Genomic DNA, 27,047 nt, shown 5'->3' with positions numbered 1-27,047 from the left:
ACATTTCTAATGTAAATACATTACTGCAGTAGCATAGGATTTTTAGGTGTGTAAATTTTACACGCAGAAATAAATGACTGATCTTACACAGATTTCTCGGGTGATTCGCACTCCTCGTGGAAATGCTCTTTTAGTAGGAGTTGGTGGATCAGGAAAACAGAGCTTGACAAGATTGGCATCTTTCATAGCTGGCTATGATACATTCCAGATAATGTTAACAAGGTGAGCATTAATCAAACTGTAAGTAGATAAGTACTTTGTGTTTAAATTCTTCCTAAGAATGAAACAGGCTTCCAGTCTCTGCAAAGGGAGAAAGAACAAGCTAACACAGGCTGAGCACTGTTACCTAGAGTGGAAAGATGTGAAAATCCTTAGAGACTTATTAATTTTGCTTGATTTAAAATCATAGAACTATTCTATAATTCTGTGATTTTCTACATTAAGTCTGAGCCATTACCATCTTTGGAATAATAAACTGTCTTGTGTGTTTCACAGAATGGGAAGGATTATTTGCAGTGTCAAGTTAACTTTATGTCTTTTTCCACAGTACACTAAACTGTACTGAAAGTAGTTGTAGGTGGCATCTATCCATAATGCCTTATGAGTTCATCTTTTAATATTTGAAATAATGTCTGTGTGAGGAGATGAAATCCTCATCCCTGCCCATTAATTTGGTAGATCTCATGTATATGTCAGTATTTTGGCAGTCTTTTCTAAGTGTATCTTGCTTTATTTAATATTGTTCAACCAAATGTGGTTTCTTGCAGAATAACTTATGAAAGATATAAAAAATAAATTGTAACTCCTCTGAATATTTTAGGATGGGTGCCTCCCAAATTGCCTGTAGGACAAGTCAATGTGCAGAAAATATTTTCAGCACTCAAATATGGTGTCATTGTAGAGAAGCTAATTTTTTTAGTTCTTTTGCAGCAATGTTGGCTGCAGTAGAAATTGTAGATTCACATGTAGGAATGCCTTTTGGTGAGGACCTTGTTGAGAAATAAGAATGACTTCAGGAGAGATTACAGTACAGTTCACAAAAGAAGCAGCAATAAATTGTTGTGTATCATTCACAAAGACTTATGAAACCACAAGAGGGTGAAATATTGAAGTGGTGTGTAGCTTTCTACTTCAAGTTGCCAGAGGATCTGTATAAAGCCCATGAAAAGAAAAAAAGTCCACAAAAGATCTGGGGAATCATTGAACTGGAAAGCTTGTAAATCTCATGTGTGCACCAGATGATTTCAAGAAGCTATCATAAAGAATAGACTGAGTGAAGATTTGAGTAAACATGATTTTAAGAAAGACTCATCAAAGATTCTGAAAAAACATAATCCTGCCTTGCAAACCACTTCAAATTCTCAAGGTGTAGTTCTTCAGGGTCAACAAGCAAATGTAGAAGTGTGATCAGAATCCCATCTGATTGCTAAGAGTTTACTCTGTACTTTTTAACCTTATTTATCTGAAACACATCTAATCATTTGTGCCAAAATGCCTCTGGGAAAAATTTTGAATCCTTTTTTGGATAGATGTTTTATTTTCCCTCTGTTAATTGGTGAGTTGATAATAGTTGATAGAGTAGATAGAAGATAATAGTTGTAAGATTTTAAATGGTTTCATTTAGTTTACCAAGGTAGATGATAGTCATAGTGCTAACTCAACTATAAGTATGTTTTTTCGGGTTAGTATTTTTGTCTAATTTTGAGTAATTAAATGAATAACTCTTCCAATCATTATTTCGCCCTGCAGCTGAAACAAAAGCACATAGAATATTTGTGTCTTTTCTGTGTCTATTTCTAATTGTAGTAGTGTCTTTGAAGTGTCTTATTTACAAACACATGTATGGAACCTTATCTTGGTGATTGTGGCGACTTTGTGGAAATGTATAAAAATTATCTTCTTAATCATCAAGATAAATATTGTAAATCAGTTGTATTTATTTCCTGAGCTCCTGTCTAGTAATGAGCAGCTGCAATGCAGGTTTTGATATTTCAGGTCATCCATGAGATCTCTGTGGTTACACAAGAAACTCTTAATGAAGTTGCATGCAGCCAGTTCTCTGCTTTAATTCCCAGTGTGGATCCTAGAAACCTCAGCTTTTATTGCAGTCCTTTATGCAGCCAGAGAGATCATTTCAGTATAACAATGTGTGTTGGGCTTGTGTGGCAAGGTTTTGGTAGCAGCCCAGCCACAGGAGTGGATTCTGTGAGAAATTGCCAGAAGCTTTCCCTATGTCCGATTGAGCCAATGCCAACTGGCTCCAAGATGGACGAACTGTTGGCCAAGGCTGAGCCTATCGGTGATGGTGGTAGTGCCTCTGGGGTAACATAGTTAAGAAAGAGGAAACAAACCTGCTGAGGAGCAGCAGCTGGAAGAAGGGAGTGAGAATACGTGAGAGTAACAGCTACGCAGACACCAAAGTCAACACACCACACCTTGTCTAATATTTTTAATGTGGTTTTTTTTTTTTTTTTAATCTCTCTTTTATCTTTGCTGCTTCTGTCTTTCCTTGCTGTTAAACTGATGACTTTAACCAAAGGCCAAAATAGTTTGAGTTTTTCAATCAGTCAATAAAATCTAAAGTATCAATTGCTGAGGTGAGTACCTCGAGAGAGGACGCCTTCAATACCTGAGCGGGGGGGAGATCAGTGTCCAGGAGCCTCAACTCAGAGCGGCGACAGCCACCGAGGGGGCCTCAAGTACTCGACAGGACCTGTCCAGGAGCCGGCAACTCAGCTGGCGAGAGCGAGCAGCTGACTCACAGGGGGCGGAGCCAGGAGGAGCAGCACCGTCCCTGTCTAGTTAAAAACCTGCCCCAGGGAGTGCGAGCGAGTAGGAGTGCGGTGAGGTAATTCGCGCGGGCAGGCGAGCGGTGTGGTGAGCACTCGTCGTATGAGGCAGGGCGCCGTCTGGGGGCTCTGCTCTGGCTGCCCCGGCGGTGTCCAGCGTAGGCACCCAGACAGAGCCGATGAGAGGGGAGGCTGCAGTGCAGAGCTCGGGGTGTAGACAGCCTACACCGATCTGGTGAGGGGAGGGAGCGCAATGGGCAGGACTGCACTCGGTGCTCCCTGGTGGAGGTCCTCCTGCAGCAGGTGGCTGAGCTGCGGGATGCCATTAATGGGCTGCAAGATCTCAGGGAAGCTGAGAGGAAACAGGAATGCTTGCTCCCGGCCCAAACTGTGCAGGGGCCTCGAGCTTCGCCTCTACCTCATGAAGCTGGGAATTAGTGACAAAAAGACAAGAAAAAAAAAAAAAAAGAAGGAAAAGGGCAACCAAAAGCGAGGGGCTTCCCCCTAAATCCCCTGTCCCCACGCGGAACCGCTTTGCTGTCCTGCAGGGGGCTGATGAGGAACCGCACTCGAGCCAGAAGCAGCCAGCTGGTGCCCTGGTAAAGAAGGTCTCTACTGGTGCTGCTAGGAAAAAGTGGCGGGTTGTAGTAGTAGGGGACCCTACACTGAAAGGGACAGAAGCACTCGTCTGCTGTCCAGACCCCGTCTCAAGGGAGGTGTGTTGCCTACCAAGGGGCATGGACCAGGGATGTGGCAGAAAGGCTGCCTGCTCTAGTAAGTCCCACGGACTATTACCCACTCCTGGTGATACATGTGGGTGCTAGGGATATAGACAGTAGTAGCCTGGGGAGCATAAAGGACTACAGAGCCCTGGGGGAGGTGGTTAGGGGCTCTGGAGCTCAGGTGGTCTTTTCATCAATTCTCCAGGGTACAGGGGAGGACCTAAAAAAAGCTAGGAGGATTAGCCAGGTTAATAATTGGTTAAAAGGGTGGTGTCATAGTCAGGGGTTTGGGTGCCTTGAACACGGGACCGAAGTTTGTATGCCAGGTCTAGTGGGGGCTGGTGGAGCTGGTCTGATAAAGAAGGGAAAGAGCAGTTTTGTAGGAGGCTTGCCAGACTGGTCAAGGAGGCTTTAAGCTAGATGTGTTGGGGGAGGGGGGCATCATTCCATTCCAACACACTCAGTCAGTTGCCAGAACCTATAATAAATGCTTGGAGCAATGTAGAGATATCCCAGCCGCCCCAGCCAGTGAGCCAGCTTCAGTTGGAGCTCGGCTCAGATGCCTCTATACAAATGCCTGTAGTACGGGGTGCAAACAAGAGGAATTAGAGATGTGTGCATGTCTACAGGGGTATGATATGATAGGCATCACAGAAACATGGTGGGATGGCTCCTAAGACTGGAGTGTTGGAATGGAAGGTTACAGGCTCTTTAGAAAGACCACGCTTGGCAGGCGGGGAGGGGGAGTTGCTATTTATGTTAGGGATAGGCTGGAGAGTATGGAACTCTGTCTGGGGACAGGTGATCAGTCAACAGAGAGTTTGTGGGTCAGGGTTAAAAGGAGAACAGTGATGGGAGACATTACTGTGGGGATCTGTTACAGACTGCGTGACCAAGAGGAATCTGTGGATGAAGCACTCTACGGACAGACAGGAGCAGCCTCACGCTCACAGGCCCTTGTTCTCATGGGTGACTTCAACCACCCTGACATCTGTTGGAACGACGGTACGGCCCGGCACAAGCAATCCAGGAGGTTCCTCGATTGTGTGGAAGACAACTTCCTCCTGCAAGTAATAGAGGAGCCGACAAGTAGAGGTGCCATGCTTGACCTCGTGCTCACCAACAGGGAAGGGCTCGTTGGAAATGTGATGCTCCAGGGCAGCCTTGGATGCAGCGATCATGAGATGGTCGAATTCGAGATCCTCAGGACAGTGAGAAGAGCGTGCAGCAAGCTCACTGCCCTGGACTTCAAAAGAGCAGACTTTGGCCTCTTCAGGTACCTGCTTCGGAAGGTTCCATGGGGTACAGCCCTAGAGGGCAGAGGGGCCCAAGACTGTTGGTTGATATTCAAGTATCACCTGCTACAAGCTCAGGAGTGTTGCATCCCAACTGGAAGGAAGTGCAGCAGGAGGGCCAGGAGACCTTCTTGGAAGGATAAGGAACTCCTGAGGAAAATTCAATTGAAAAAAGAGGCTTATTATAATAAGTGGAAGCAAGGACAGGTGGCATGGGAAGAGTACAGGGATGTTGTCTGAGAAGCTAGGGACCAGGTTAGGAAGCTAAGGCTCAGTTAGAATTAAACTTAGCTAGAGGTATTAAAGATAACAGGAAGGGATTCTACAGGTACATAACAAATAAAAAACAGACTAGGGAGAATGTAGGCCGCCCCAGGAAGCTCTCGGGAGAACTGGCTACACAGGATTTGGAGAAGGCTGAGGTTCTGAATGACTTCTTTGCCTTAGTCTTCACTGGCAAAGGCTCTGACCAAACCACCCAAGTCTTGGAAGGCAGACGCAGGGACTGTGAGAATGAAGACCTTGGGCCCACTGTAGGAGAGGAACTGGTTCGAGACCATCTTAGAAATCTGAATGTGCACAAGTCCATGGGTCCTGATGAGATCCATGCGCGGGTCCTGAAGGAGCTGGCAAATGAAGTTGCTAAGCCACTGGCCATCATATATGAGAAATCATGGCAGTCAGGTGAAGTTCCCGATGACTGGAAAAAGGGAAATATAACCCCCATTTTCAAGAAGGGGAAAATGGATGACCCTGGGAAGTACAGACCAGTCAGTCTCACCTCTGTGCCTGGCAAAATCTTGGAGCAGATTCTCCTGGAAGGCATGCTAAGGCACATGAAAAACAGCAAGGTGCTTGGTGACAGCCAGCATGGCTTCACTAAGGGGAAATCCTGCCTGACCAATTTGGTAGCCTTCTATGATGGGGCTACAGAACTGATGGACAAGGGTAGAGCAGTTGATATCATCTACCTGGACTTGTGCAAAGCGTTCGACACTGTCCCACATGACATCCTTGTCTCTAAATTGGAGGGACATCAATTTGATGGATGGACCACTTGGTGAATAAAGAACTGTCTGAATGGCCGTACACAAAGAGTTGTCAATGGCTCAATGTCTGGCTGGAGACCAGTACCGAGTGGTGTCCCTCAGGGATGGGTGTTGGGACTGGTCTTGTTTAACATCTTCGTGGCTGACATGGACAGTGGGATTGAGTGTGCCCTCAGCGAGTTTGCCGATGACACCAAGCTGTGTGGTGCTTGATACGCTGGAGAGAAGGAATGCCATCCAGAGGGACCTTGACACGCTTGTGAGGTGGGCAGATGCCAACCTCATGAGGTTTAACCATGCCAAGTGCAAGGTCCTATACTTGGGTCGAAGCAATCCCAGGCACAGCTACAGGTTGGGCAGAGAAGAGATTCAGAGCAGCCCTGAGGAGAAGGACTTGGGGGTGTTGGTTGATGAGAAAATGAACATGGGCCGGCAGTGTGCACTTGCAGCCCAGAAAGCCAACTGTATCCTGGGCTGCATCAAAAGGAGCATGACCAGCAGGTCGAAGGAGGTGATCCTGCCCCTCTACTCTGCTCTCGTGAGACCTCACTTGGAGTATTGTGTGCAGTTCTGGTGTCCTCAACATAAAAAGGACATGGAAGCGATGGAACAAGTCCAGAGAAGGGCCACGAGGATGCTCAGGGGACTGGAGCACCTCCCGTATGAAGACAGGCTGAGGAAGTTGGGGCTGTTCAGCCTGAAGAAGAGAAGGCTGCATGGAGACCTCATAGCAGCCTTCCAGTATCTGAAGGGGGCCTATAGGAATGCTGGGGAGGGACTCTTCATTAGAGACTGTAGTGACAGGACAAGGGGTAACGGGTTAAAACTTAAACAGGGGAAGTTTAGATTGGATATAAGAAGGAAATTCTTTCCTGTTAGGGTGATGAGGCACTGGAATGGGTTGCCCAGGGAGGTTGTGAATGCTCCATCCCTGGCAGTGTTCAAGGCCAGGTTGGACAAGGCCTTGGGTGACATGATTTAGTCTAAGGTGTCCCTGCCCATGGCAGGGGGTTGGAACTAGATGATCTTAAGGTCCTTTCCAACCCTAACGATTCTATGATTCTATTCTATGATGTTAATGAACCCAGCACTTGACACAATCCTGTGAGACAATACCTGTGTTTTCACTTTTTCAAGCAAAGGAGAAATAAATAGCATGATAAGACTTCAGATTTTGTGGAGTGTTTTTTGTTGTTGGTTTTGGCTTTTTTGGTGGCTAAATAAAAATTCCCAGACTTTGGTACCATTTTATCCTACATTCCAAGATATTGTTTTTTACTTAAATTTGCCTGTTCTTTTTCTTTTAACTGGAAACCCTTCTTAAAAGGAATGAATGCGAGTACAACTGTCCTTTCTTGTAGATCGTACAACAGTTTAAACTTGATGGAAGATCTGAAACTCTTGTACAGAACAGCGGGACTGCAAGGCAAAGGCATCTGTTTTCTTTTTACAGACAATGATATCAAAGATGAATCTTTCTTGGAATACCTGAACAATGTTTTATCATCCGGAGAGGTAAGATGCCTTCTCATGGTAATTTTTCTGCTTTTAAAATTTTATAATTCTGAAGTAAAGTAATCAAATTTATTTGAATATTCTTTTATATCTCAAGGGACAGACATTAAAACACAAGTGCTTTTCATCATTACAGTATTATAAAAAGGGGGCTTGATCAATTATATTAGGTTAGAGTGAGTCAAAGGTATTGTAAAATTAAGAATGAGCATCATCATTCTATACAGAGAAATTGTCGAAGTCAGACCCTTTTGAATGTGTTGACAAGCTGTTAGTGACATGAGAATAGCTTTTTAAAAAAAGATAAAATTGTCTCTTAAGTTAAATATTTCATTAGTATACAATCAAGTTTTGTATGGTAAATTTGTGTCCAGAATGGATGGGATGGCTTTAATAATTTCTGTTTGTTTATTTATTTATTATGTCAGGGGTGTGTTTCAGAGTAATTTCTGCTAGTTATTAGAAGAGGAGAAAGCAAAACCATTGTATGTGGATTCTTTTGTTTTGTGGCTGTTTTGTTTGCTGGTTTGGATTTTTTTTCGCTCAAGATAGTGGGTTTTACATTTACAGCAAGTTAGATTTCAGTATTTTTTGATGGAATAACTTCAGTCAAAGTTCTTGGTTAAGGGCGTGGGGAGGGCCCTAATAGCTTCAGTGTCTGAAATGTATGTACTTTCCTGAAATGCTATGTATTAAATGAACCTTATTCTATATACTTATTGGATCATCTCATAAAGCGTGAAAAAATCTTCTTCTTTCTCAAAGGTGTCAAACTTATTTGCACATGATGAAGTAGATGAGATCATTAGTGACCTCATGCCCATCTTCAGAAAGGAACATTCACGTAAACCTCCAACCAGTGACGTTCTTTATGACTACTTCATGACCAGAGTTCGTCAGAACCTTCATGTGGTTCTTTGCTTTTCACCAGTAGGTGAAAAATTCCGTAATAGGGCTCTGAAGTTCCCTGCTCTTATTTCTGGATGCACTGTAGATTGGTTTAGTCAATGGCCGAAGGATGCTCTAGTGGAAGGTATGTGTCGGTTTTGTCTTTGCAGATACTTAATTCTCTGGAACTTGTTTAAATTACCAACGCACAGGCAGAAGAAATTTATTTGGTTCTAAAATTTGCTCTAGATTCTTTTCTTCTTCAGATCTTGCTGTATTAGGCTTTTGAAATATTTCTAACAGAAGAAAAGCTTCAATATTTCTAACAGAAGAAAGGCTTCAAACACAGTTTGAAGGAAAAATGCCCTGGAAGATGGCTTAAAGACATTAGTAAAGGTGGCAAATTACTGCAAAAGAAAGAATTTATTAGTGCTTGTGATCAGGCATACAGAGGAAGTCTGTGATCACCCAGTCCCTGGTAGCTAGCAGTTAAATGGGTTGAGAGAGAGAAAGTAGTTGAACCCTTTGGAGGTGAAAGAATACCAGATCCTTGTCTATACTTTTACTGAGAACATGGAATAATGTTAGTAATCTGACAGTGGGGGAATAAAGGTGATTGGGGTTTCAGAATCTTGGTGAAAGCTGACATAATACATACTGACATGTTTTATATTACCTTGTAATATAAATATAATAATATAGTAATATAATGGAATATAATAGTAATATAGCTAAGAAGTTTTCCTGAATATTTACTTACACTTATGTTTTTCTTTCTTAAGTATCTGAGCATTTCCTGTCCTCATTTGGTATGGACTGCACTGCTGATACAAAGAGGGAAATTGTGCAGTGTATGGGCTCGTTCCAGGATGGAGTGGCAGACAAGTGCTCTGATTACTTTCAAAGATACAGACGTTCTACACATGTGACTCCTAAATCCTACCTGTCCTTTATTCAGGGATATAAAGCCACATACAAAGAAAAGCATGTTGAAGTGCATACGTTAGCAAACAGGTAAACTGCTCAGTTTACTACTGTTTTTTGGTAGTTTTCTTCCCCAGATAGGTATATTCTGATATACTTCGTTTCAATGCATGGCTTGTCTCCTTGCACAGCAAAAGGATTTTTTTTTTTTTTTATTTTCTAAAATGGTGTAAAGGTGTAACTTGATCAAACATTATAGTTGCTCTTGGTATATAAGTTAAAGACTGTATTTGTGGACAGGGAAAAAAGGCAGTTATTTATGAAAAGGAAAGGTGGTGGGGAAAAAGGTGAATATAAATTATTTCTATGTATTTTTCATGAGTAAAAGAAAACATCTACATGTAATTTAATAATGTATTCACAGTAGCTTTTACTGTACCAGAGAGTAACTTGGTTTTTGTATCAGGAGTTTTATCCTCCTGATAAACACCCTTGGCATTTTTGGTTTTGTGATCATAGAGCCCAATTTAGGCTGCTGAGCTTTTTAGCTGTAGATCATTAAAGTGGTTTTGATATATCCTTTCTCCTTTTCAGATGCTTTATTAAACTAATAAAGTCTATTTGCTGATTTATCTTCATGTCAGAAATACTAAAATAGAATGTAAAATTAACATTTAGTGTATCATTTGGTAACACTGTTAAGAAAAACTGTCTTCTCAGTTTTGAATGTCTTTGTTTCTACCTTCTGATGCCTTAAATGTACTAGTTTAATTCATGTGTGTCAACTTGTTTCACTTAACCTTAGTTGCTTAGTCTGAATTGCTTTGGCAGGTGTTACTCTGTCCTCCTGTATTTGCTTAGTTGTCCAAGTGCTGCTTAGTCTTTGCAATATCAACCTCTGTATAACCCACTTAAAGCTGTCTGAAAAGCCCTAAGACTTACTTTCTGGTAGACTAAAAGGAAGGGGCATTTTAAGGCTGAATGAGAAAAGTGTTGTTTTCTCATGCTATTTTTCTGTTGTTCTTGGTTGCTCTCAATTTCAGTATTTTGATTCTATTAGCCTTTGCAATATAATTTTCAAACATAACATAGTAATTTTTAGATATTTCTCAGCATTCTAGTCTGCAGAAAATGCTTTCTGCAGTTATCAAATTCAGTCCTTTGAGTATCAGGCTGGAGCTCAGCAGGGATGATGGCATATATGGAGCCAACATATAGGATTTTTATGCAGTGATAAAGGCATACTATTTGAGCTTAAGTGGGTAAAATTTCAAGCCACAGATGCTCTTCATATTCATCTTTATTGTTCACTTTCTGATTCTGAAGACATCAGACACTTGTGTGAAAGTTACTGTCCAAGTTTCATTTTTGGTGTAAAACATCTTTTGTTAGTGGTCTTTGCTTGATTTGATTTATTCTATTAATGGTATAATTTGAAAAGTGGAGGTTAAATTACATGGGGGATTACATGCTTCTTATTTTACTTTTCAACTCCAGAGTGAATACTGGATTGGAAAAATTGAAAGAGGCCTCTGAGTCAGTGTCTGCTCTAAGCAGAGAGCTGGAGGTAAAAGAAAAGGAACTTCAAATTGCCAATGTAAAAGCTGACATGGTATGTGCAGTCTTCAAAGTGTATTGCTGTTTGATCCCCCCCCCCCCCCTTTATTTGTTTTTAAAGGAAAAGTTAAGTGTTGGAAAAAATGTATCTTAGAAACTTAAAACAGGGACAAAAGAAATCTTGTTTGAGTTTTCTGGTTCTGAAATTCAACAGATAAAATTTTACAACAGAAATGAATACATTCTTCCAACTAAGTGTTTTCTTTAATATTTGGAATGTGGGTTTTCTCATGTTCTAGGTATTGAAAGAAGTTACTGTGAAAGCACAGGCTGCTGAGAAGGTAAAGGGTGAAGTTCAGAAAGTGAAAGACAAAGCTCAAGCTATTGTAGACAGTATCTCAGTTGACAAAGCCATTGCTGAAGAGAAGTTGGAAGCTGCTAAGCCTGCTTTGGAAGAGGCAGAAGCAGCCTTACAGGTTAGTTCTTGGACCCTGTGTAACATTATTTTACTGCTAAGAAGATGGATTTCTTTAAAAACAAATATAAGGTTGCATAACTCATCAGTTGACAGAAAATATAGGCAAATAAATATACAGGTTTTGAGGCTTTTTAGGTTCAGTTTTGTTTTTCTTTTTCCACCTGAGTACCAAGCCCAAAATAGACTTTTTTTTTTTTTTTTTTCAGAAAAAGGCAAGTTTTAATTTTCATTTGAAACTATAGTTGATATATGATGTGTTGCAGGTCATTAGACCAGTAACTGATGATAGCATTATAAAACAACTTGTGCTCAGTGAGTGAAGTGCCTTCCATATATAAACACTTGTTATTCCATCCAAATCTAAGCCTCCTGTTTTAAGTTTTCATCACTGAATTGCATTTTGAATAAGTGTTCTGATCCACTCTTCTCTGCCATCTTCAAAAAAATTTCTTTTTTTCTTATGCATTGTGGCATTACTCAGATTTCTAGTGTTCATCAGGGGACTTCATGTTTTTTCAACATATTCTTTTTGTAAAGCTTTTTAAGAGAGTGATAATGCTCTACCCACATCTTTGCATGATGCCTGGACTGCATCAAAAGCAGTGGGACCAGCAGGTTGAAGGAGGTGATCCTGCCCATCTACTCTGCTCTTGTGAGACCTCACCTTGAGTATTGTGTGCAGTTCTGGTGTCCTCAACATAAAAAGGACATGGAAGCGATGGAACAAGTCCAGAGAAGGGCCACGAGGATGCTCAGGGGACTGGAGCACCTCCCGTATGAAGGCAGGCTGAGAAAGTTGGGGCTGTTCAGCCTGGAGAAGAGAAGGCTGCATGGAGACCTCATAGCAGCCTTCCAGTATCTGAAGGGGGCCTATAGGGATGGTGGGGAGGGACTCTTCATTAGGGACTGTAGTGACAGGACAAGGGGTAACGGGTTAGAACTTAAACAGGAGAAGTTTAGATTGGATATAGGGAGGAAATTCTTTCCTGTTAGAGTGGTGAGGCACTGGAATGGGTTGCCCAGGGAGGTTGTGAATGCTCCATCCCTGGCAGTGTTCAAGGCCAGGTTGGACGAGGCCTTGGGTGACATGGTTTAGTGTGAGGTGTCCCTGCCCATGGCAAGGGGGTTCGAATTTGATGATCTTAAGGTCCTTTCCAATCCTAACTGTTCTATAATTCTGTTCTATGATTCTCTTCTATGATTCTATGCCACAAAAACCTCAAAGGTGGTTACGTAGATTTATTGCAAAGTTTTCCTTTCCACTTGAGGGGCTGCCAACAATTGTAGTAGTTAAAGACTATTGTGATGTTCCTTCAAATCAAAGTCTTCAAAATCTAGTATAAGTAAGTTTTCATGGATCATCTGAATGTATGACTTCACTTCGAGGGAGAGGTGCTTAACAACTCTGCCTGCCATGATTCTTGAAGGGCAGAGGGGAAATGTCTAAATGAAGGCTGATGATATGACAGCTAATAAAAGTGCCATAAGAGAACAGGTCTGGATCATAAGTTCCTGATACTTAGCTACAGGAGAAACATACCTCCTCCTCCCTCACCTCTCCAACAAAAACCCCAAAGGTGGACAAGCATTCTGGCAAGCACATAAACAAGCAATACTAACTGTGTAATGTCTCAAGTATGAAAAAAATACCAGTGTGCTGTCCTGCTGGCTTTCTGGTTTTGGCTAAAGTTATGAACCAAAACTGTACTGCTCTTCTTGAAATTTAAGATTCTAAGAAAAGCAAATCTGATTTTAATGAAAAGTTACACTAGCATTATTTGCTTAGTATTGAAATTTGTGCATTTGCTTTTTAGTATTGACATTTGTTGCAGAAATTGCTTTGTCTGTGCATAAAGGGGAAAATTATCATAAAAGCAAGCCTATCAGCATACATATCTGTATTCTCAACATGCATTAATTCATTCAGGAATTCCGTTAAGTGAGAAAATTATGAGACTGTGAAGGATTGTATCTTTCAAAAAATGAAATTGTGGTAATTACAGATTTACAAATTTCCAGCTAGGGATTCCTGTAATGGAATTCTGTTTGCAGTGTAGACAAATATCTATTAAAATATTTCATAAATATAAAGGTCACTCCCCAGACTAAGAAAACCTGTGGTTGGTTATTTCACTCAATTTTTACATATTTTAAGACTACTAAATGTGACATTATGAGAGGTATGTAGGTACAGAACAGCTTACAAGTATTTTTAAACATATAGTGAGATTACTTTTTTAACGTGTGAGTAAGAATTGTTAAAGTTCAATAAAACTAGTCGCACTTTACCCTGCATTAAAAACAGCACATTAAATGTACCTCAACTTCCAAAAGGTCACAAAGAAACACTGGTTAAATTTTCCACACAGATCTGCTGAATTATCAGGTCCACACTGAACCCAGCAAGCAGCAAAATATTGGAAGGGAAAAAAAGGCAGGCAGAAGGAAGGTGATCAAGATGATCTGCAATAATTTACAGTCCTTTTCTTGAAGTATAAATACAAATAATAATAATCTTCCTTTATGAATTCTAAGGGAGGCATGTGCTAGACTAGAAGCATGGTGTCATAACACCTGCAATAGCCTATTTCTTACTGTTTGTCACTATTGTACTCAGGCTGATTAAACTGCCTGTGAATAAACAGAGCTTCTAATCCAAGTTATAGGACCAGGCCTGCCCCTCACCAATTACCATTGTTTCAATAAAAAATAATATGAATATATATATTTTTTTTCTTCTCCAATAGATTAATACAGTTGGTAAGATTGTGTCTATGTCTTATTAAAGGGTAAAGCAATTATTGCTATTCTTTGTTTTAAATTAACAGACAATAAAACCTGCAGATATTGCTACTGTCCGCACGCTGGGTCGACCTCCTCACCTCATTATGCGTATCATGGACTGTGTGTTGCTGCTCTTCCAGCGGAAAGTGAACAACGTGAAAATTAATCAGGAAAAATGTTGTACCATCCCATCGTGGCAAGAATCTTTGAAACTGATGACAGCAGGGAACTTCTTACAGAACCTGCAGGTGCTTGTGCAACCTTTTTGATATTTTCTTAATACTAGGAAATAGGTGACAGTTTTTTACTGGTATTCACAGGAGAATAAATGTGCAAGGGGAGTCAGATATGTAATAGATCTGAAATGTTAAGGGCTTAGAAATAAGTATATCATAATGAAATAAACTTGAATCCTTCTGGCAAAGTCAGGCCATAAATCAATTATAGTTTCTCCTAAGTAATGCAATGAAATTACTTTCAGTGACAAAATGATTCAAAGCTTTAAGCATTTGGTTTGAATAGCCATTACTTATCTGTTTCATTAAATCTGATAGAGAACATCTTTTTTTCTGGTACCTAACATTCAATTAAGTTTCAGCATTGCAACTTGTGCAGTGGCTTGCAAAAGTATAGTTAATTATCAGGATATATGAAATCAGATTTTTTTTAAATTTGGGAACTTCAGCTCCATAGCATGCATCTAGAGAAACAGGATAAGTAATTGGTGAATAAATACCTGCTCAAAATTTAAACTAATAATATTATGATTAATTTACTCAGAATAAATCCTACCTTGTCCTGCTCCATTGGATGTTATTAGTTCTGATTTCTGAGTTTGTTTAATCTGTCTCTTGTCCCACAGGAAATTACAGATGGCAGGCTTGGCCAACTTTGTGTAGTTGGTAGTGTCATAGATGCCGTTTATTATAATGTTCACATTGCATCCACTCTTAAGGATTTTTAATTTACTGAATTGCTTCAGCATTTCATTGCTTGTGCATAAATAAATGTATTTGTGCTTAAGGGAACTATTGTTTTGAATTTGTAAGTGATGACCTTTCATTATACCTTTTAAATAAATCTTTAAAGAGCAAACTTATAATGAATATTTGACCATTAAAATGAACTTGAGTGAGAAAATGAGCTTTCAGGAATGAAAAAGGAAAAAATGCTTTTCTAAGGAGAGAATCAAAATAAGTTCTTAAAATTGAAACACCCCAATAATGAGATAAGTTAATTTAAGTAGAAGATAGCTGGCTTGCCCTTGGAAAGGACTGTCTTGTAGAATGTATGTTTATGAACGAGAGCTAAGCTTTGTTTTTTTTTTCTTTTTGAAGATAGTTACTTAGTCAGTCTTAATAAAAATGTAATTTCAAGCAGCATACCAAACATATTTTGGATATATATATTTTTTTTCAGCAATTTCCAAAGGACACAATTAATGAAGAAGTGGTAGAACTTTTGAGCCCTTATTTTGAAATGGTTGACTACAACATTGAGACAGCTAAGAGAGTATGTGGGAATGTTGCTGGCCTTTGCTCATGGACCAAAGCTATGGCTGTATTTTTTTCAATCAACAAAGAAGTATTGCCTTTAAAGGTAAGTCTGTTAATCAATGGGAGGCATACAACTTCCCTTAGCTCCTTCTCCCCACCTGTGTGCACTTGAGGATTTTGTCTACTGGAAACATCAGCTGCCTTATTCTATATGGTGCATGCCTCTGTATGAATTTATTATCCTGACAATAAGAAGTCTACAATAAAATATATTTGAAATGTGCTACCACTTGTAAGTTGTCAAAATTATGAAAGAGTGTGCAGTTTTATGCCTCTGGGAGTCTTCTTACTGGGGCAGCTGTTATCTAGGTTAATTCACTGTTGCAGTTGCTTTAACTTAATTAGGCAAAAACTCAACATCTGGTTCTTTTAATGTCCTGGATCTCAGTTCACAAGAAGACTGACTGTACAGAGAGTCTGTGTACCAGTGTTGTTAAAAAACCCCAGCATTAATAGTTAAAAGGCAAGAATGAAAGTCAGGAAGAACATGGTCAAACGTGACTTTAACACAGAATAAAGAGGAATGACTGAAAGGGTAGCGAGATTTGTAGTTAGAGGTAGTATTTTTCATTAGACAAAGCAAATTGGTTGGAGAAATCAAACAGGCTTCTAGTGGCACCAGTCTCTTTTGCAGACTCACGTTTTGCGTCACATGGAGAATGGCTGGTGTTCCCAGAGGCTTTTCTAATTACTTTTTCTAATTGATGTTAGACCAACTGCTTGATTGCAGCTACCTGCAGTAAGAAGTCAGTTTGTTGTAAAATTCAAATAAAAGGTTTCAAATGCATGATAAAGTCTCTTTTGAGCAGTTTGATTTTGAAATGTAATACAGTAAAACTCTTTGAGATACATTATATCAACTGTTTTGAGATGTTGTATGTATGAATACACTTATATTTGTATGTTTTGTAGGCTAATTTAGCAATCCAGGAGAATCGGCTAACCACTGCTCTGCTGGATCTGCAGAAAGCTCAAGAAGAACTGGCTGCCAAGCAAGAAGAATTAGATATTGTACAGGCAGAGTATGAAAAAGCGATGAGAGAAAAACAGGTTAACTGCTCTTTACACTAAAGAAGTTGCCATTTTAAGGAAAACTGAATGCATTCTCTCATTTTCACTATTATTTCTTGAAAAGGATGTTGAGGGATGAAGGATAAGAGAGCGATATTATTTGGACACTGACTCTTTGGATCCCATCTCTCTCTTTTATCTCTGATCCTTTCATCCTCTCCCTTCTACCTCCTTAATATGTTTTTTATTCAGATTATTTGTGTAGCGTCTACTACTGTAACATCAAATTTCATTAATGTATGTTATCTGTGTATAATGTGTTTGAAATTCTGGGCAGAATTTCTGAGGCTTAATAAGTACCAGGCAGTTTGCATATCTTTTAACATGTGTACCAACATGAAAGTTAAGAGCAGATAGATTAACAAGTTGAATCACATTTATGCAAGTGTTACTATTTTGTCCTGATGCATGGTGATATGAGAGAATATAATTTTAGGCTGTTGTTTAACTACTGGCTTAATTAGATGTAAAGGTTTTTCTGGCCTATCAGAACATAACTGTAAACCGTTTTTATTGGTTTATGGTTTTCCCTAGACTTTGCTTGAAGACGCTGAGCGTTGTCGTCATAAAATGCAAACTGCCTCGAGTCTGATAAGTGGTTTAGCAGGTGAAAAAGAGAGGTGGACAGAGCAGAGTAAAGAATTTGCCATGCAAACTAAGAGGCTAGTGGGTAAGTTCATATTAAAAAAAAATAATACAGGAATTGCATATGTTATGCATGGGCTTCCACTTGACATGTATAACATGCAGTGCGTACCTGGGTCACTGATGTTTTATGTTTGCAGATAGCAGTCCAAAGAGAGTGTTATGTTAGCAAGTGCCAATAAAATGTCTATAACTGAGAACATACATGGATGAGACTGATATTCAGGCAGTGACATTTATATGTAGAAATCAATATTTTTAAATGCAGTTATTAATGTTCATCAAACTTGTTTCCTAGAAGTGAATTTTTATTTTGTAAATACGCACTTGGAAACTAAAGTACTTTGTAATAAATAATTTATTAGTTAGATCAGGTAAATGAAATTTATCTTGTCCTTTAATGTGGACTGAAATTTCTTCTCTCACTTTTGTCTTGAAATGCTGTAAGAAGCATATATGGTTGTATAGGTTGCATTATAGTAGATATATATTTTATTTGCTGGTATAAGATGTATATGTGTATTATTAACTTGCTAAAACTACAGGATACCTTCCACGTATACTTATGGTTTTTTATAGATAACTTGAAAAGTCTAAAAAATATTAGTACTCTGTAAAAGTACAGTATCTTCTTCAGTTTGAATCCTGCATTCTTACTTCAGAGGTAAAAAAACCCCAAACTTGTTATGAAACTTGGGGGCAGCTTCAGATTAAAACTTGTCACACTTAATACCTCTATAATGATGTCTATTACAATTTCTTATTACTAGTAGTAATAATTTCAATTTATTTTTTCTTAATTAGTAGTCCTAAGTAAAGGCTTTTTTCTCCCCCCAAAATATGGTTTAAGCTGGCTCTTGTGATTGTGCAAGGAAATGATGGAATTGGAAATTTATGAGTAAGTTTATTCTGCCATGTCCTGTTTGTGCAGGATCTGTTGTTTGGAATAGTGTTATGTGTGTATTGGGTTGACCTTGCCTGGCTGCCAGATGCCCGTCTCTTTATTACTACAGTTGCGCTGTAAAAAGAGTAACATGAAGTAGACATGACATCTACTGAAATGTAACATTCTATTCCTATGTAATGAGCCTTAGGGAAAGAGATGACAACTCAGTCTTGTGGGTCAAAATGTGCTCTTCAATTACAAGCCAAATGATACAACTAGTGAAGGAAGCAGCTCATTCATTAAGAGAATAGGCAAAGTTGTAATGTTTTATTTATTTTTTTTTTTTTTTCACTTTTTCTCTTTAAGGTGATGCACTCTTGGCTACAGCTTTTCTGTCCTATTCTGGTCCTTTTAACCAGGAGTTCCGCAGCCTGCTATTAAATGACTGGCAGAAGGAAATGAAAAGCCGGAAAATCCCCTTTAGTAGCAACTTGAACCTGATAGAAATGTTGACTGATGCACCAACTATCAGTGAATGGAACCTACAAGGATTACCAAATGATGACTTATCCATACAGAATGGAATCATTGTCACTAAAGCATCTCGTTATCCTTTATTAATTGATCCACAGGCACAGGGTAAAATTTGGATTAAAAATAAAGAAGGCAGAAATGAACTTCAGGTAATAGGAGTGCTGGTGCTTTCATAATCCCTAGAAACTCTTACCTCACAAAATATTATAATTCAACGATTCAAGTAATTCTTAACAAATGCCTTTTATTTAAATTGCCTGGGCTGGATATGAATGATATTTCAGATATATTTGGTATATATTAGATTTGACATTTGGCTATATATGAAAATGTACATTTCAAGCTTATTATTTCTAATGTCTTGATTTGTTTAATGAATTTATTTTAATGAAACATAAGCCTTTGGAAAATAGGCTGGATGGGTAATGTCTGGGAAGAGTTGAAGCATGTTTACAGAATATAATAAGCATTACAAACCCCCAAATAAGTGACTAGTACAAGTTCATATAACTGTTTGAAACTGAAGATGCACAACATATTTTTATCATCTTTTAATCAGAATTATTGATAATTTGTGTTGTCTTAACATGGATTTCAGGTGCTAAATGTTTTGCAAATCTACAGGGAAGACAGTACTCCAACAACATCAGTCTGATGCTGTCTTTTCTTGTATACACAGTCTTTGCCTCTATTCTAGTCTAACCATAGGATCATTGTTTTTATTAGAAATATAAATAAAATTAAATAAGTTTTAAATATAAAATAAAAATCCTGGTAACTGGGCATAATATAATATAGCGGTCCATAATTGTATTTTTAGATCACTTCTTTGAATCACAAGTATTTTAGAAATCACTTAGAAGACAGCCTTTCTTTGGGAAGACCTCTTTTGATAGAAGATGTTGGAGAAGAGCTAGACCCAGCACTTGATAATGTTTTGGAAAGAAACTTCATTAAAACAGGTTCAGCCAATAAGGTAAAAATAGAACAAATGAAGAAATAAGTGGAAACAGATATAACCCCTTTGCCCTCAATAAAAAACCTCCTATAAATATATGACTTTGAAAGATTAAAGTAATATTTAATTGTGATTAATGTGAATACTAAAAAAAGTAGAGTTTAAGATATCAAATAGTAAATATATTTAATCTACAGAGTTCCTTATCCATTTGATTATGCTGAGTTTTAAAGATGAAAATTATCTGTGAATGAGTAATTTAAAGTGATCCATAGATATTTTCAACAAATACTTTGCATCAGACATATAATTTAACACTGGATTTTTACACATTTTAACAGAAATTGTAACCTTTGTTTCTACATGCAGCACCTGAAAGAGTGTGCGCTGGTTCTTGATATGTCAAGACTTCTTTTTCATATTTTTCTTAAGGTGAAGGTTGGTGATAAGGAAGTAGATGTTATGAAAGGCTTCAGACTTTACATCACTACAAAACTGCCAAATCCAGGTTACTCTCCTGAAATTAGTGCTCGAACATCCATCATTGACTTTACTGTGACCATGAAAGGTCTAGAAAATCAACTCTTAGGCAGAGTCATTCTCACAGAGAAACAGGTAAAATAACTAATTGTATCTTTTTTCCTGGCTACATATCTTAATTTACCTGTAGAAGGTTTTAGTTTAATTTCAATTTATTACTCTGTAATCCCATATTACAGGATGACTTTCTGAGTCTCTTTATTGTGATTATTCAATAAGGAGGGTTTACAGCACATCATTTAAAGTTTCTGCAAAGTTTAAGTTTCTGTACCTGTATTGTCTGGTATGCCCACTGGTAGATTCTGTGTGACATACATCTCAAAGAATTGACTGATTAGAATCATAGAATCATAGAATAGTTAGGGTTGGAAAGGACCTTAAGATCATCAAGTTCCAACCCACCCCCCTGCTTACGCTAAATCATATCACCCAAGGCCTCGTCCAACCTGGTCTTCAACACTGCCAGGGATGGAGCATTCACAACCTCCCTGGGCCCCCCATTCCAGTGCCTCACCCCCCTAACAGGAAAGAATTTCCTTCTTATATCCAATCTAAACTTCCCCTGTTTAAGTTTTAACCCGCTACCCCTTTTCCTATCACTACAGTCTCTAATGAAGAGTCCCTCTCCAGCGTCCCTATAGGCCCCCTTCAGATACTGGAAGGCTGCTATGAGGTCTCCATGCAGCCTTCTCTTCTCCAGGCTGAACAGCCCCAACTTCCTCAGCCTGTCTTCATACGGGAGGTGCTCCAGTCCCCTGATCATCCTCGTGGCCCTTCTCTGGACTTGAATAAGAATACTGGTGCTAACTTCTTTTCCACCAGAATGTTAAAACAATCTGCAAGATGTGGGTTAAGCATAAAAACGTCAAAGGGTAGCTGGTATATCTGTATAAATTTAATGCTACTATATTTCTTGGAATAGCTTGATTTAAGGGACTTGATTTATGTCTGAATATAGTATAACTTAGACTGTTTTAATGATATGATGGTTTTGATGCATTTACTGTTATTTAATTTAACAAAAACTTGCTTATTTAGTGTTGTAAAAACAAGTATGTCAGGTTACTAGTGGAGTTATAGAAGAACTGTTTCTGGCTTTTTGAGTTTCACATTCATATTTCAAAATTTTGGTGGAAAAAGGCTCAAGTTTTGTAAGAAACAGTTGATACAAATTCTTGTACTTGTGAATAATTTTGGGATAGAATCATAAAAGTTATGTAGCAACTAAGAAGAAAAATAACTCTATCCCAGTTGAAAACAGGACATACATTTTATGAAAATTAACAAGATCTTGCATTCTTTCGTACAGCCTGTAAAATGAAATCAGCTTGTGAAAGGAATTCCATGAAGCTGGATTTGAAATAGCCTGTTTGGTGCAAATTTCTTGAATTTATATGTATTGTAACTTGGCTTAATTTTGGCTTTTTTTTTTTTTATTCTTGATGTTATGACTGGAAGGTTTTGAAGATCTGCAGAAAAATTCCAACTGTGTACTCGTCCTGATCTGCAAAAGTATTCTAAAAGATAAATAGATGCATTTTTCACTAAGGTTTTCTTCTCAAGATATTTCACTTGCTTTAGTTTGGTTATTCTGTTTCCAACTTGTTTCTCAGGATCTTCTTGTGAGGAAAACTTAACTTTCTGTTTTTTAAATACATTGCACTCTAAAATATGTTTAACCTCTTAAAGTGAACTTAGCAAAACATGAAATTTAATTTGGCTCAGAATGATTTCTCAACATGATAATTATTATGTTTAATTGTATGCTAACATTCTTTTAATGCTATACTTTTAAAAATTGTTTCTGCTTTGTCAAACTTGCATAATGCTTGTGTTGCTTCATAATTGCCACCCACTTTTCTTTATTTCCATTAGGCATCAGTTGACTGAGGTGGAGCTACCTGTAGTTTACTGGTCTTTTTTTCATCTTTTTTTTCAGAATCTTTTGAACCTGTATGCACATCTTCTAAGTTATATGACATTTGCATTATTCTATGACAGCAGTCCAATAAATCTTTTCTAGCTGATGATGATGTTTCAATATGCTTTTTGTATAGTGACAAGATAAGAACCTAAATCTAATAATGAGATGAAGACGATTTTTTAAAATTTCCTTTCTAAGATAGAAGGACTTTCTTTACAAATACTAAATGTTTGAAATACTTCGGAACGTCAGCAGTATGTGTGAGTGAGAAAATCACTAGTTCAGAGTGTGGGAAAACAAAATAATTTCAAAAAGTTGTAACAATGTTCCAAATCTGTATAAAGGCAACTCAAATGGTGGAGTAAAACCTTTCCTTGAGCCTTGCTAAGGTCTGAGGTTCTTAATGCCTCCAGTGCTATCATATATTTCTTAGTGTTGTTTCTGTTTCTTTGAAATAGTAACAGCCTGTCTGCACTGCTGAAGTGGAATTGGCAAAGGAGGAGTGAACATGCAGTTCCAGCTTAGTTAAAACTATCTACCAGCCCTTTGTAAACAGTGAAGGAATGCTCCTGTAGACATAGCTAATACTTCTACCAACTGGCTCACTTACTGTTGATTCATCAGATGCATATTATCTTATGAAAGACTGTTAACCCATCCCCTCCCTCTTTCTTGCTTTTCTGCTGTATAAAAACATTCTGTATTGTTTTAACAGAGTAGTTTTATATCCGTGGGATTCATTTGCAATGAGTTTTGAAGTTTAATTTGAAGAGTAGCATAAGAATGAACTGAAAAGCCTTTAATCTCTGAAAAGCTGTTAGCAGGTATTCACCTTTCATATATGACTGCTGGGAAACAAAGTAGATATATAAACCACCCAGTTTGTATTAGTAAAAATAACAAACTAAATACTTCTAGTGAAGCAACTCGGTGTGAGTTCTACATTCTTTCTTTTCTTAGACAATGAAGCATTTCAGTGGGAGACTGGAGTTATCCCTGTTTGATGGAGGAGTACCTTTAGATGTATTTCTTGAAATATTTGGTGCTTGATTTGGTGTCTCTGGATGCTCATTGTTATTGGGACTATATTTTTCAACATGATGATTGGAAAAAAATGCATAAATGAGGATGTGAAATAAATGAGATGGAGGGAAATAAAATTGTGCATCTGGAAAGGTGCTTGCACTCGTCTTTCTCTGAAATGGAAAGAAGAAAAGCAATCACTATTCTGAACTTTTAATTCTGATATGAACACGTTCCATAGTATTTATTGAAAAGATTTGTTAATGCATACTTATGTAGTAGGTTCAGAAATACCCATTAGAAAAACCACATGAATTCTTTTCCCAAAGACTCTACACTGTTTTAGTAGGATAAGTACTTTTAGAACTAAATACCTTGCTTTATTTTGTTTTTATTTTCAATTACTCTTCTGTTTCCCAAATATTACCATGTGTTCCAACAGGAATTAGAGAAAGAAAGAACAGATCTTATAGAAGATGTGACTATGAACAAAAAGAGGATTAAAGACCTAGAAGATAATCTCTTGTTCCGACTTACAAGCACTAAGGGTTCTCTGGCAGATGATGAGAGTCTAATAATTGCATTGAGTAACACTAAGAAGACTGCCGAGGAAGTAACACAAAAGCTGCAAATTTCTGCTGACACTGAAGTACAGATCAACTCGGCCCGGGAAGAGTACAGACCTGGTGAGTGAAGGTAGTAATGAAAGTCAAATGACTGGAGCATATGGTTAAAACAGCAATACTTAGAGCAGGAGAAATAGTAAGATGTGATCAGGAAGACCATAATACTGGTGGGAAGGATTTGTGTTTTCCTGTAAGTAAAACGTATCTTGCAAACAGCACACTGAGCTACAGTGGAGAAAATAGTCAATATTATGCTTCATGTGGAATTTATAAAATGGGATTTTCTGTTGTCTCCCTAGGCTTCCCATTGCTCGCATGTTGACATTCTTTCAGGCATCAGTGTAATTGTAAATACTTTTTATATCTGTTTGGATGAATGATTTGGTTATTCTATCATAGATCCTTAAGTTATTATAAGACATTTCACTAGTCTTGTGGCTTTTAACTGACAAGTGAAAATATGAAAAAATTGAAGAAGAAAAAATGCTTTCTGGAATAAAATGTTACACCTGCATTTTATGAATTGTGTAAAATGGTACAGTTAGCATACCAAAAATCATTGCAGACTTTGTAAAACATTTGTATTTAAAGCTAAATGATTGTTGAAAGTAAATTAAATCAGTTCTGGCTAAGTTAAATCAATATTGTTCATTTGGATTTTATATGACCCCTGTAAAAGTCTGTAAAGAGAAATTTGAATACTCAAACAGTACTTCAAACCATCATACTTTTTATATGTTCTACTGATGACGTGAATGTTGCAGTATGCCATCCAGATGCTCTCCAGGTATGTTCATACTTTCAATCTGGGCTTTACATAGTATGTATTAATTATAGAAAAGATTTTTCTTTCTGATATATAAATGAGGATTAATAAATGTTTCAATTATTTTTCTGTCCGGTAAAGAATGGAGCAACTCAAGGATCTTCAGTTAACATTAGTGTTAAACTCACTGTATTTGTAAAGAGTTGAGGTTTTTCTGCTTTGCATTTCTACTTTGAACACAGTCTTTTTTCCTGTCCTTCAGTTGCAACTCGAGGTAGCATCTTGTACTTCCTTATTACTGAGATGAGCATGGTCAGTGTGATGTACCAGACTTCACTTCGGCAGTTTTTGGTGCTTTTTGACCACTCACTAGTCAGGTAATTTAGCTAACAATAAGTAGGATTCGTATTTACCCAGTCCTGGAGGTAGTTGTAGTATCACAAATGTTTGTTCCTAATGTCAGAAAAAAGCATGTTCTTTGTTACAATCTTGACAGTTGTCAGTTTAAATACCTATAAGCCTTTGTCTGTTAGTTATCAAGGCAAAGAAACTTTAAATGTACCTACAGTCCTTCAGAATTAGATAGTTAAAAAACATACTATTCTGATTTTCAGCTATGCAGAAGCCTTGATTAGAAAGGAATTTGTTTTTGTTGCTCCTTCAATGTAAAAGTTGTTGATAGCTTGCTATCTGGTATTCTCTGTTTGAGGCCTATTACTTTTTCATGTTTTGAATGTTCTAAAATATGTCTTTTTGTCTTTTATATAATATTCTCTTTAGTGAAACCTATGTATAGTGGCATTCAACTGCAGGCATTTTTTCCAACAGGTCTACTAAAAGCCCTATAACAAGCAAGAGGATTACTAATATTATTGAACATATGACATATGAAGTGTTCAAATACACTGCCAGAGGACTTTATGAAGAGCACAAATTTCTTTTCACATTACTACTTACACTGAAGATTGATATACAAAGAAACAGAGTAAAACACGAAGAATTTCTGACGCTTATTAAAGGTTGGGAATACACAGCAATTTTAAGTAGAGGATATGTATTATTTTGTGAGCTGCAGTTTTATCTCCTAGCCACTTGCTTCTTCCTTTTGCAGATGAGAAGCTAGTCAATTGAAAGGATACATGTTTATTATTCTGTTCTGGTGACCGGCACATTGTATAGCAGTTCTGATTTGTAGCAGTGAACTTTACTAACAATACAGCTTTGAGTAGAGTTTATTTGGTAACTGCAGGAGGACAAGCAAGCAAATAGGAACATAAAAGTGATGCTAACAGTTTAAAAGAATATTAGACTCTTAGCTAAATGTGACAAGTTCATGGCTTTAGTCTTAACTGCATGCAAGCACTGCATGCAAGTATATCTTCATGTGAAAGCTTAGATTAATTTATATTACGTTACCAAGATATTTAATTTCATGCAGGTGGTGCTTCCTTAGACCTGAAAGCTTGTCCTCCTAAACCAGCTAAATGGATTCTGGATATGACTTGGCTGAACTTGGTGGAGCTTAGTAAGCTTAAACAATTTTCAGATATTCTTGATCAAGTAAGTAAAAGCTTTTGTTTGACAGTGATTGTCTAGTAATGGTCAAGGCATGTAGTGGGAAACTGCCTTATTTTACAGAACAGAATGAAACTGACAGCAGATACCCACAGCTGTAGCCCCAACTTCTTAGCTACCTGTATTGACAAAAAAATTTAACACCTCCCTCCCTCCCCTCTGGAAATAAGAAGAAAGTGCAACATTTCACACCCCATAGTAATATAATACTTTCAAAATTGGGATATAGCTTGCTATTATTCAGTTCACATAATGCAACTTGAACCTTCTTCCAATTGTTAAACTGTCTTCCATTCCTGCTGTGCTTTCTTACACTATGTGTTATGATGCTTGTTCCAATATTTGTCTGATTATATGGAGTAAGAGTTAGGGAAAGTGTGTTCAGTAAATTCAACACTTGTATGAATAGTCTTAATGGAGACTTAAGTGTATGGTAGTTAATGGATCAAGTAAATGGCAATTGGTATATGTGAAGAATACTTTCTGTACAGTCATGTGGGGAGTAAATAGATACCTAGTGTTCTCAAAGCTATGTCTGAGCCTAGCTTGCTGTGCCATTACATCATTAATAGAAAACACTGAGTAGTAGCTAGTTTTTTCAGAATATGAATATTTAAGGGCATTGTTGCATTCTACAATTTTGTACTTAAAATATGAAAATTTCTCGTTTTTCTTTTTTTTTTTTTTTTGTGTGTGTGACTTATCTATTTAGTGAGATTTACTCCTTTGTTGGTATAACTGTAGATTTCCAGAGCAGAGAAACAGTGGAAAATCTGGTTTGATAGTGAGAATCCTGAAGAAGAACTGCTTCCTAGTGGCTATGGTGAATCCCTGGACTGCTTCAGACATCTTCTTCTTATCAGATCTTGGTGTCCTGACAGGACTATAGCTCAGGTAAATATATGTAGCCAACATAGTCTATTAAATTGTCATTAGAATAAT

At 37.8% G+C, this 27,047-nt stretch overlaps 1 protein-coding gene across 1 annotated transcript in view; it reads left to right on the top strand.

Annotated features, from left to right (window-relative positions):
- DNAH5 (dynein axonemal heavy chain 5) overlaps positions 1-27,047 on the top strand; it is a 120,557-nt gene that overhangs the window by 76,869 nt on the left and 16,641 nt on the right. Inside the window, exons 53-70 of the mRNA XM_061449235.1 lie at positions 92-222; positions 7,217-7,370; positions 8,136-8,403; positions 9,041-9,272; positions 10,680-10,794; positions 11,039-11,215; positions 14,046-14,249; positions 15,421-15,600; positions 16,470-16,607; positions 17,163-17,298; positions 18,526-18,842; positions 19,514-19,669; positions 20,084-20,266; positions 23,581-23,824; positions 24,793-24,907; positions 25,359-25,549; positions 25,969-26,090; positions 26,850-26,999. Coding sequence (XP_061305219.1) covers positions 92-222; positions 7,217-7,370; positions 8,136-8,403; positions 9,041-9,272; positions 10,680-10,794; positions 11,039-11,215; positions 14,046-14,249; positions 15,421-15,600; positions 16,470-16,607; positions 17,163-17,298; positions 18,526-18,842; positions 19,514-19,669; positions 20,084-20,266; positions 23,581-23,824; positions 24,793-24,907; positions 25,359-25,549; positions 25,969-26,090; positions 26,850-26,999 — 3,213 coding nt within the window. The remainder of the gene's footprint in view (positions 1-91; positions 223-7,216; positions 7,371-8,135; positions 8,404-9,040; positions 9,273-10,679; positions 10,795-11,038; positions 11,216-14,045; positions 14,250-15,420; positions 15,601-16,469; positions 16,608-17,162; positions 17,299-18,525; positions 18,843-19,513; positions 19,670-20,083; positions 20,267-23,580; positions 23,825-24,792; positions 24,908-25,358; positions 25,550-25,968; positions 26,091-26,849; positions 27,000-27,047) is intronic.

The sequence above is a fragment of the Pezoporus flaviventris genome, unplaced genomic scaffold (assembly GCF_033815535.1).
Source record: "Pezoporus flaviventris isolate CSIRO_AGI_PZ_B2104156 unplaced genomic scaffold, CSIRO_AGI_Pfla_v1 ptg000007l, whole genome shotgun sequence".
In the NCBI taxonomy this organism is placed as follows: Eukaryota; Metazoa; Chordata; class Aves; order Psittaciformes; family Psittacidae; genus Pezoporus; species Pezoporus flaviventris.
The sequence above is the reverse complement of the archived record's forward strand: the minus strand, read 5'-3'. Positions and strand labels throughout refer to the sequence as shown.